This window comes from Eretmochelys imbricata, chromosome 5 (genome assembly GCF_965152235.1).
Source record: "Eretmochelys imbricata isolate rEreImb1 chromosome 5, rEreImb1.hap1, whole genome shotgun sequence".
NCBI lineage: Eukaryota > Metazoa > Chordata > Testudines > Cheloniidae > Eretmochelys > Eretmochelys imbricata.
In genome coordinates, this window is record NC_135576.1 from 56476807 (window position 1) to 56489018 (window position 12212).

General features: G+C 39.5%; 1 protein-coding gene across 4 annotated transcripts in view; it reads right to left on the minus strand.

Moving 5' to 3' along the window:
- The window catches only part of TMEM161B (transmembrane protein 161B), an 80208-nt gene that overhangs the window by 19594 nt on the left and 48402 nt on the right, over nt 1–12212 (minus strand). For all 4 annotated transcript variants that reach the window (XM_077817172.1, XM_077817170.1, XM_077817171.1 and 1 more), the window contains 2 exons: nt 1731–1882; nt 1109–1169 (listed from right to left, as the gene is read on the minus strand). In XM_077817172.1, coding sequence (XP_077673298.1) covers nt 1109–1169; nt 1731–1882 — 213 coding nt within the window. The remainder of the gene's footprint in view (nt 1–1108; nt 1170–1730; nt 1883–12212) is intronic.

Below are 12212 nucleotides of genomic sequence, written 5' to 3' on the forward strand. Positions count from 1 at the left end.
TTAATAGGGGGCAACAAATTATAATAGAGTCTAGGGGACCCATACAAGAGAATTTCAGTAGATGCATTCATAATCCATCTCATTCAACTCCCAAGAGATGTCATGACCATGCAATCGCTGCCTGTAAATTGCCAAGACACTGCAGTGCAGTTCAAAAGGGAATGAGGACAGACAGGCACTAACTGGAAAATTAATTAAAAAGTTAGCAAACCACAATCAGAATAATTTACAAGGAGGATAGACCACAGGTTAGGAAATGCAAAACGTTCAGTAGGTTATTTTAAAGGTTGATTTAGTTAAGACCCAGAGTCCTCAGATACCCCTTCCCAAAAATATTATATTAATATGGCAGTTTAGAATTAATACCCAAAAGAAATTCAAAGTCATGTTCCCACAACCATCACAATTCACTTCATATAAGGGTAAGTGTGACTGACATCCTCTAAATATTTTAAAACACAGATTAAAATATTACTTGCAAAAGGGACTATTTATAGTTATTGTGATAGAGTATGTAAGCAACATCACTTTGATTATAGGATATGCCTTTGTCAGTCACATAAAACCTGGGGGTCCTGAGGCAGATGGATCATATTTGCACAAGAGGCAGTATGAAACAACAGCTTGAACTCAGAACTAGGAGCCAAAACTGACTTCTACTGTCAACTTTGCCACAGGCTCCATCTGTAACCTTTGGCAAAGCATTTCACCTCTCAGTCCCCTTATCTATACAGTGAGGACAATACTTATCCTCAGAGGTGTGTCGAAGTTTACATAATATTAAGATGAAGTGGTTGTATAAGAAGTAGTTGGAGAAAAATGCTTGTAATTTTGAACTATATTTAATAGTTTAACCTAAGACTGATTTGAATTTAAAAAAAAAAAAGAAAACTAACAAAAAGCATTAGACCAAGACATGTCAAGTAATTTGAATGTAGAGCTGGATTAGTCGTATTGATCCAGTTCTTTCACATTAATAAACACAGTAGAAGACCAAAGCACACAAGTGAATAATCAAGAGACAAACGCTCGCTACCAAAAAACAAGTGGTATGGTAAAAAAAATTACATTAATGTAAAGCACACAGGTGTACTTTTCAGAAACTTACTGGGATTCCAAACCTTGCTTTTCAAGAAACTGCACAGCACTTTCTGAAAAATTTGAAAACCCTGCAGAGAGAAACAGACATTTTTTTTTTTAAATCATGGTGCAAACATGGAATATCTCCTGAAAGAAAATGCTAGAAAACAGAACATCTTTTAAATAAGTTTTCATAAGTCTGGTTTAGCTCTTTCATGTGCTAATTAGCATGCCACAATGCAATAAAACTTGGTTATTAGCAGGAGTAGTCTTTGAAAACATCCCTTTGATATTTGTGCACTCCATGAACATGAATAAAATTTACATTAATTCTTTAAGAATATAAGTAATTTTTCAGCATCAGAGGAACCTCACTTAACCATGTGAGGTTAAAAGGGGTTCAAAATAAAAAAGGTAAACAAATAGTTAACAAAAACAAATAGCCTACACAGAAAAATACTCTAAAGGAAAGCAAGGCAATTACACAAGATGTACTTTTAATAAAAGATATTTGGGGATGCAGATTCAAAAGTGTATCTAAAATAGAATTTGTTTTAAAACAGATACTCTTAAAAAAAGATATCTGAAGGTATAGTATTGATACATGACATGAAAGTAAACAGAGCTCATAAATATTGTCATAAAATTACCCGATTCAAGTCCAAATTCTAGATAATTTTCAGTTACAATAAGGATTGCCATGGCTTTGACAAAGAAAAAAAAGCCAAAGGTGACACAGAGAGATCTTTCACCACCATCTTCTACTTTGAAGTAGTGAGTAGTCAATGAGAACAGTATTTTGCTACATAAGAAAAGTCAAGGAAAAGGAATTCTGTAGAATAAAAAGAATTATACCTTAAGTTGGCTAAGAAGTTATTACATACACTTTAGGAACCCATACTGTGGCTTTGTTTGAGATGTGCAATTGCAAACAATACAATATTTTTATCAGACCAGATACAACCAGAATTATGCTTCATAATGTTGGAACATTTAGTATGCAACTGACATTTTTTGACAAAATGGGATTTTGGAAAGATGCCATTTGATAATTTTTTTGTTTTGATTTATGGCCATAAATATCCAAAATAATATTCAATCTTTTTACAAAAATTAAAATATTGTTCTATATTAAAGAACTTGTTACAAATTAATACTTCCGGGAAAAATGGAAGCTTACAAGCCAATACACATTTTACAAAAAAATAATTGCAAAATATTTATCAAATGCTATAATTCAAGATTTAATATATGTCATGCTAATATTCAAAATAGCCAAGATTATGTCTATAAAGCAGCAAATGAATACATGCAATTCTAACCCCTAGTGGTAGTTGCACATCCCAGTCTCTGGCTTAAAGTTTAACTAAGAAAATCTTAAATGGCAAAATTCTGACTACTGAAGTCAACGACAAACTCCGATTGACTTCAACAGGGTCAAGATTTAATGATTTGTGGGAAGGAAATGATTTGTGCCCACTTTTTGCTGCTTCTTTATATAGGAAAAAGCTCAAAAGTTTTATTCATCCCTTGCATGTTTTTTACTTCGGAGAAATCAAGATGTCTAGTTTAGTCATGCCTCTTTTCCTGGGGGTCTTTTTTTGGAGGACTCAGAGGTATGGATTGGGAGCTTTCTCTATCCTTAACTGAAAAGAGGAAGTTGAATATTTAGCACAAAAGCTTTTCCGCAGATGTTTGTTAAGCCTTTGAGTTACACAAGTGTTAAAGTTCAAGTAGTCGTAGTGGAAAAAAAAAAAAAAAAATCATGTCCCCTCTCAATCAGGCTTCACTTTCTTAGTACTTATGAGGACAAACCCTACTTATTTCCAATAATTTACTTTACTCACTGAATAAAAATGGAAATTCTATAAAAATGCAGTGACCTATATATAGTTTTCTTGAAAAAAAATCAGGGTAAACAAGACAAATATTCCTTGAGAAAACTTTTTGGTATTTTTAAAAAAAATGCTGACCACCTGGACAGTACAGAACAGCATTCAATTAACAATAAGTTTATACATAAGGAGTAAGCATTTTTATTACTATGCAGTTTATCATGATGTGTTTGGGAGTTATCAACTATAGAAGTTAATTATTAGCAAACTAGAAACAAAGTCAGTAATACCTAGAAGAGAATTTCAAAAGGGAGAGGTAGAGATTCTAGGTACCTTATGCATTCTGGTAAAGTTCTTTCATATAACCAACTCGCCACAAATATGAACATCTGAGAGGTCACCTGACCTTTTATCAAGCGGCTTTTAAACTTTCATTGACTACTACTCCTTTTAAATGCATTTCTAAATATAATTAGATACATAACTGCACAATAGATTAAGATTAATATTTCACGATATACCTCTTATTACTACAAGCTGCAGTCCACTATAATTGAATTTATTTTTAAAGTGCAGGAGATATCAAATCCATATTCAAACAAATACTTGTGTCAATGACTCCACACTATCAATTTAGAACAGAAAAAGGCCACAGACAAAACATGAAATAACTGTAAGCCATAACCCATTTTTCCATTACACAACACCATAACCATTTATATTAGTACAATATTTTTAAGGTTATAAAAGCATTTTTAAGAACAATCTATTTTATTTAATTCATTTTAGTGAAACCTTTTGAATAGCATATGTGCTTCTGGGTGAAGACACACTTTTTCATAACAGAATATGGAGGGTTCAGTGAGGTGTTGCACTTCACTACTTTTATGTCAATGCATGTTTCACTGCATTTCACTAACACGTATATAACTAGAACAATATACCCTTTAACAAGTGGCTTTCTAAGGGATCTTAAAATTTCACCAATAAACAAACGTTTGGTGAAATTTTAAGATCACTTGTATGTGTGTGCGTGTAAATACCTTATATGAGAAAAAAAATTCTCTTGAAATTTTAAATTTAAAAGTCACACTTACTGGATTATTATAACACACTTAATACCAGTACATTGGTATTTACCTACATATTTTGAAGTGCCTTATGTAAACAGGCAAGTGTCATTGACTTTTATAGACTGGAAAACTGAGGCATAGTGTGATGAAGTAGTAAATGGCAGACTCATGAATCAAACCCAGACCTCCTGACTCCCACTTCCATACTCAAGTCACTGAATGACAAATGGTGATATCCCACACTCACTTGACTTGTAACAGTCACTTGTGGTAATTTGTATTTTCTTCATTTTATGCAGTTTTGATAAGATTTTTTTAATTACTTAGTCACATAGGGTATTAAAAACGTGTAAAATCTGTGCAATATACTCTATTAAAGTAGAGCTGAAGGGGCTTAAGTAAATAGCAATTCGGGAATTCCTTCACACTAACTTATTACATTGCTATGATACCAAAGTTAATCAATACCTTACACAGAACACAAAAATACATTTATTTTGCTGAAATGTCTGCACATGTACTCTAAAAAAAGAAAAGTAGAAGAGCAAACTAGTCACTGCATCCTATTTCTATCCGGAAATAGCTTCTTGCTCAGAGTGTAAATTTGATGCCAGTCAACTCTCAGACCTTAATTATGTCTTAACTAAAGTTCACCCATTTCACCACCCAGTCAAGTTAAGGAGACAAGAGAAGAGAAAAAACATGTGAAAAGTAACGAGTCACCTGTCTCGCTCCTGAGTTCTCATAACATGATAGGCTGCCCCCAACAATATACAAAGACATTTTTGGAAGGGAAATGATTTTTCTTAAAGGATTAGGAAACTTAAGTTACTTAAAAGGCCATCTTTTATGGTTGTACAGATGAAGACAAGCTGCTTCCAAAATGCAAAATAGCGATTTTTGACCACACAGTTAACTACCATTGCAACCGTCATGATTACGTGTGGGACCCCATTTAAAAGCATGTTGCCCAGGGAAAAACAAAAAACATGCAAAAGTAAATTGTGTATTGTAAAAAACTTATTTGTCTTAAGATGTCCCAATCAATCAGATTTTTTTAGGGAATTTCCTTAGTAATTTTAAATTGAGACACATTCACTGTCCTAATAGATGCTATTGCTGAAAGATCAGTTCCCCAGTTTTTTCCCCTCTCTTGGGCCACCCCCCGAGCCCACTGCTAGGGATTTAGTTTTAAGTTTGTAGGATCTGTAAGGGTGTTGGCTATAAATTGCTACATCTAAATTGTCATCAAGTGTCTAGCCTTGGGGTGTGGTTTTTTTGTTTGTTTTTTAAAAAAGACAGTATGAACAGCAGTCTTCAGAATCATGAAATACATCACTCTACAAGTAACTGATTATCCTCACCTACAACTAGTGGTATGCCAAGATTTGAAACACAATACAGGAACAATTTGAGCAGGGGATTGGACTAGATGACCTCCTCAGGTCTCTTCCAACCCTAAGATTCTATGAACAAAAACATACTACTCAAAACATATTGAGTTTTGACAAAGATGAAAATGTTACTGCTTACAGTGAATCCCGCATCCTCTCAAAAATATTAAATACTAGTGTGATAAGGGCCAGGTGGTTCAGCAGGCCTTCTGACTGCTGCCTCCGAGGTATAGACTGTCAGTGAATCTTCCTCAGTCTATCTGGCGATTAAAAGCTTCATTTTTCTCTTCGGCTAACAGGCAATAAAAGATCTTCCTGAACTGAAACTCAATCTCGGTTGCCAACTGTGTGATAACTTACTGGGGATGTCTATCATTATACTTTAAACTCTTGAAATTTATTGTTCATTCAAGACTAAGTTTCTGTTGAGAAACCAAAAAGTACACATGGAATGGTTTTCTGTTCAGAAGTTTATGCTATACATCTATTAGAGTGTACAGTATAGATATAGTGTATCTATACTATATGGGGGGAGGGATGGCTCAGTGGTTTGAGCACTGGCCTGCTAAACCCAGGGTTTAGCCTTGAGGAGGCCATTAAGGGAGCTGAGGCAAAAATTGGGGATTGGCCCTGCTTTGAGCAGGGGGTTGGACTAGATGACCTCCTGAGGTCCCTTCCAACCCTGATATTCTAGGATTCTATTACACCACTATATAAAAAGCTACTATTTGCTTGTTGCACTGAATCACAACTCCTATAACAAATAACTGGAAACCTTTCAGATCAGTCATCACATCCAATTTCCATAGGATTCGGCTGGCATCTTTGACTGCCTAATCCTTAGTAAAACCCAACATTCAACATCAAAACAGGAAAAAAAAAGCACCTATCATCAAAACAAAATAAGCTGTTCTGGAATTAACCCCTTATTGGCCATGTTGCCTTCTGTTGATTTTATGTACTTCAGAATATAAATTTTGTGGGCATATTTATAAAACCTGACAATTTAACTCTTTGGGTGAGAGCTGTTGGAGCAATTGATGGTGTGTTCCCTGGTCATAGGGCCATTCTGTGCTTGCACTGGCCCCTCATGTAAACTGGAGTGGAACTATACTATAATCTGGCTGCCAGAGGCCACCATGGGCCCTGCTGGCAAGCAGGGATCACTGCTGCAATCTGGCCATGCACCCTCCAGATACAGGAAGCAGTGGCGGTGCTGATGTGGGAACCTACAGCTCCACCCCACTTCGTGAATACTCCCGATGCATGGGGAACCCTCTAGCTTCAATTAAATCAGATTTAAATTTTCTTTGTGCTACAGCATAGTTAAGGTGGGGTAAAAGATTTTAGGGGGGGGTCTAAGGAACCTTGATTTAACTGCTTGTTTCCTTTGTGCGAAAAACTATACAGTTATTAAATGAAGCACCAACACCCAGTTCTAGGTGCCCAGTATGGTTACTCATTATTTCTTCTTGCCACAAGACATCAGACTACACTCAATAACTCCATTTGTGCGACTTTTAAAAAAATTACTATTCATTTTAACAAAATCAGAATTTAGAATTAATCAAGAACTTGGGCTAACTGTAAAAGTTTAGATATTTGCTATTATTGGGAATTACAGAATTTAACAACTTCAATTTCATTTGTGAAGCGTTAGTCTAACACGAAAGGCCACAGTATCATGGTTTTCAGGTAAAAATTAGAGCTGTTTTTTAGTTCTACACACTATTAATTTCACTAGTCTCATTCTGCAAATTACACTCTAATGAAGAGAATCTTATTAATAGATTTTCATAAACGCAAATACAGAAAAGTTCTGATGCAAACAATCATTTTTTCCTCCTCTAATGGGATTTTCCCCCTTCTCTTAACCTGCAGTAGCAGTCAATGCAGACCTCCTGCCGTAAGTGCTAATTCATTTTGTCTTACAGAGCAAACTTCCTAACTCCTAGAACCAAGAAAATATGAGGTCTTTTAAAAATCCTTTCTGGGGCAGGATTTGTTATTATTCTAATTCACTATTGCTATTTTTGGCAATGAACTCCCACATATAAATCTGCTAATTACAAGAGAAGAAACCTAAAGTCAGATTTTAGTGGGCATTTATCTATATAAGTATTTCTGTAGAAATCTTAGCTATCTATGTGATTAAATCTTTTCACTTGGTCAGTAGTTGGTATTTACATGTAGCAATGTCCATGTCGGGGAGTGGAGGGAGAGGTGGGAGACCAGTGAGCTCTGGAAATTAACCTATACCTGTTGTATACATTATAATATACAGTACTCCAATTTGATTTAATATAGCAGCAGGAAGGTCCAATAGCAGACAATTTTGGGTATGAACAGATGGTTATTAAGTCCATTTGTGGTGAACCTCTGAGAGCTCTAAGGTCTCTCTCACACACTAGTTTATGTAAGGTTGCATGCTGGTATTACAAAGCTTTACTCCCGAGGGAATTCTGCACCACTGCGCATGCACAGAATTTATGTCCACTGCAGATTTCTTATTTTTCTGCAGGGAAGCAGACTGACAGGGAAGCAAAGGGAAGCCACAAAAGCAGTAATGCGACCTTCCCCAGCAGTATGTTTCAGGTGCCCCTGGCAGTCGGCAGAGAGGTATATCACTGTAGGCCAGGTGGCGGGACTCGTGGCTGCTACTCTGCGCCAGGCTCAGATGCTAGTCCCGGCTGGGCTGGGAAGGATGGGACTTCCTCTTCCCCTGCACAGCATCTGGGGCTGGGTCTGACCCACCCCCAGATTCCTCCTTCAGCTGCAGGAAGCTCTGCAAACTCACCCCCCCCCCCCAGCTTCCTGCACCCATCGCTCCTCAGCTGCAGGGGGAGGGATCTATGTACAAGAAGCTGCTTCCCCATCCACCCAACCCCTGTGTATCCAGACCCCCTCATTCCCAGACCCTCCCACAGAGCCTCACCCCCCCCGCACCCAGAACCCTCAATCCCCCTGCACCTGGACCACCTCACCGAGCCCCAACTAGCTGCACCTGGATTGTCCCCTTCCCCCAGCATATGAATCCCCTGCCGAACTCTATCCCCCCACACCCAGACCCCTCCCACTGAGCCTCCCACACCCAGACCCCCCATGCCGAGGTCTATCCTACTCCACACCCAGCCCCAATCACCTTTACCTGGACCCCTCTGAAGCGTCCTATTAGTGTTGCATCCAGAACCCCCTAACAAGCCCCTGTGCATCCAGATCCGTCCCCGCACCTGGATCCCCCAGAGCCACCTGCACCCAGATAGCCCCACACAGAACCCTCTCAACCCACACCTGGATCCCCCCCACACACATTAAGCTCCTTCACACTTGGATCCTGCTGGGCTGAGCCTGCCTGCCCACACCTGGTGCACCTGACATGGAGGGGCAGAGCACTGGGGTGTTTCTGGGGCAGGCCTGGTCCTTGCACTGTGTCAGGGTTGGGTGAAACCTCACCACTAGATCCGTGTCCTGGGAGGGGAGCGGGGGCTGCAGAGTGATCTCCCACCTCTGGGAAGCCAGTGGCCTGTGCTCCCCAATGCCATGCTGGAGCCTCCACTTTTATTTAACAAATAAAATTCACAGAATTTTTATTTTTTGGGCGCGGAATGCCCTCAGGAGTAAAAGCCTGAACACATTCATTTCAAAACTCTGGTAGAAAACAAGAGGATAGATGAGGCAGAATACTGACACAGGTAGTACTCAAGTCCTAAAGCCCTTTATGGGAACATGTTTTTTGGTTTAGGGTCAGAGTTTAAAGCCAGAAAGAATAATCAGATCATCTAGTGTGACCTCCTGTATATCACAAGCCACCAACATCACCCAGCACTTGCACACTAAACCCAACAACTGAACATTACATTAATATTTCACAGCTGTCGAGGCACATACATTCCATCTCAGGAAATCAGTAATATATAGACTATCACAGGAGTCTCTTAATATATAAAAAAATCTCCAAAAGTTATGTGACAGGGTCGGGCCAGATGGCTACAAGAGAGTGATAGAAGGGAGATATATTAGCCCCAAGTTAAGTAGGTCCCTTTTCCATGGGTAAGGTAACAGAGAAGGTTCCAGAACAATTAGGAACTTTCTGGAAACAATTAAGGCAGACAGGCTGATTAGAACACCTGCAGCCAATCAAAGAGCTGCTAGAATCAATTAAGGCAGGCTAATCAGGGCACCTGGGTTTTAAAAAGGAGCTCACTTCAGTTTGTGGTGTGTCTGCGAGGAGCTGGGAGCAAGAAGCCGAGTGTGACAAGGCATACTACTGGAAGACTGAGAAGTACAAGCATTACCAGACATCAGGAGGAAGGTCCTGTGATAAGAATAAACAAGGTGTTGGGAGGAGGCCATGGGGAAGTAGCTGAGGGAGTTGTAGCTGTAGACAGCTGCAATCCACAGGAACCTGGGCTGGAACCTGGAGTAGAGGGCGGGCCTGGATACCCTCATCCCTCCATCCACCCAACTCCCTACTTGATACTGGAGGAGTTGACCTGGACTGTGGGTTCCACCGGATGGGAAAGTCTCTGGCCTGTTCCCTGATCCACTAGGTGGATCAGCAGAGACTGCAGGGATTGTTCTTCTTCCTTTTCCCCATGCTGGCCAGTGATGAGGCTAACTTAGTGAACGGCAGATTTGAGCCACGAAAGTGGCCAAACTGAGGGCTGCCGTGAACCTCTCAGGCGAGCAAAACTGCCAATAAGCGCAGGACCCACCAAGACAGAGGAGGAACTTTGTCACAGTAAGAAAACATCAAGACAAAAAATGCTGTAAACTGAAACTAAGGCTGGAATTACACATCAGGAACTTAAAGAAAAAAATCTTAGAAAAAAAGTTGTGGTTTTTTTCCAGTGATAAAACAGGATTTTTTTAAGATAAGGGATACATTAGACAGACACACAATCTTTGGAAAACAGAAAAATGAAGAGTTAAGACAGCAGTTCTCAACTTGTGAATCGCCTGCGGCCCAATCAGCACATATCTGCTTCCCATGTGACATCCTCATAGCCAACCAGGTAGTATATATATTGTGTGGGTGCAGCCCACAACATACAGGCAACTGCATATGCGACTCACAAACGTAAATAGGTTGAGAAATACAGAGTAAAGGTACAAACTGTTTCTCATCCCACACCATCCATTACTGTCCATCCAAAATTATCAGACAGCCTTACTTTGAACACTACTTCAGCAGTGGCAGTGAGCCCTCACTAAAATGTCTACGCAATATATGTACAATCGTATAAGATATACACACTGCTCTCCCAATTCCTCCTAGTTAGAGGCAAGATGTTGGTGTTTGGTGTGCAAATGAATTCTAAGACAAGAAAGCAACACCTACGCAAAACTCAATCCACCTTCTCAACACAGTTCCCTTATTACTGGTTCTCATACTTAATTTGAATGGGCTCCATTTCTTTGTGTCTGTAGTCATTTACGTCCCTACAAGTACATATGCTGCTACCCAGCTCTGAAGGCAGCGCTGCACAAGCAGCATCACAGAAGTAAGGGTGGCAATGTGAAAAGTGATATTCGTCAATATCACTTTTCACAGCAGACTTAGTGCCCCATTGGCACCCTCACTTCTGCGCTGCTGCTGCCACCCGAGGGCTGACACCCGGAGCACCACCACCTCCAGGTGAGGGACTGGGATGGGGGAGCCTCCCAGTGAGGGAATGGGGGCAAGGGAGGGAAGAGAGCCTAAGTGCGGGCTGCCTCCTGGTGAGGGATTGGGGAGTTCGAGGGAGAAGGAACCTGAGCCGTGGGGCTATGGCTGTCCCCTTTATCCCTGCCGCCCAGGTGTTTATGGTCTGCACGAGCCCTAGCCACCCAGGGCTGAGGGCCGGAGCTCTTAAAAAAACCAAAACACAAAACAAAAAACCCCACACAGCTCACACCTCCCTTGGGAGGCTCACTCTATAGTTTGTGAAGTGTTGCCTTACATCATATAAACCAGTTACCTTTACTATCCCTAGGGGTCAGATTTCCTGTAGCTACAGACATTAATCCTTGTAATACACTTGTGCACTGGATATATACCATGTTACATAAATTGCAGTGGCCATATTTATATGTCTGCAAGCCGCTGCAGATTTCTTAAGGTATATACAAACTTCCAGAATATATGGGATTTAACATGTTTCTACATACAAAAATGTATGGATAAACTGCCAAAAATACTGGCTTAAGAGGGACACTTGTTAATACTTTGCACACATAGGCATGCCATACATGATGGAATACATGTTCATTGGTAGGTCAAAAGTAAAATGCCACCCCAAGTAACCTTAATGCTGTTTCTACCATTTCCAGTATTTCAACTTTTCCCCATCCCATTCAGGATTTGCTTTGGTTTTAAAAAAGTTTTACCTTAACGAAGAAGAAGAAAAAGTCATGAAGTTCTAAGACTACAACATTAAAAAATTTCTAATCTTAAGTGAGATACTATCTGAAACCAAAAAAATCATAAAATCCATGTTATATAAGAAACTGATGAATACGCAAGACCATGCACGAAGTATTGACATGTGCAACTATCCAATGCTGAACAACTATCTGCTCACATTTTGTTAAATCCGAGTATGGCTTTATGTATGTTGAACATCTGCTTCAATGCTATCCTATCTGGTCTTACTCCTTCAGAGTTTGTGGATGTTTACTTTATAGCCAATACACAACCACTGAAGAAGTGGGCAAATGATAATTTAGGACCATCTATACAATTATTACAGAAAGCAATCAGCAATTTTACATTTTTTTCCATCCACTAGTCCAAATAAAAAGCATTTTCCAGATTCTCTTTCTGAAGGCAAACTCTGCAGATAAGCAGA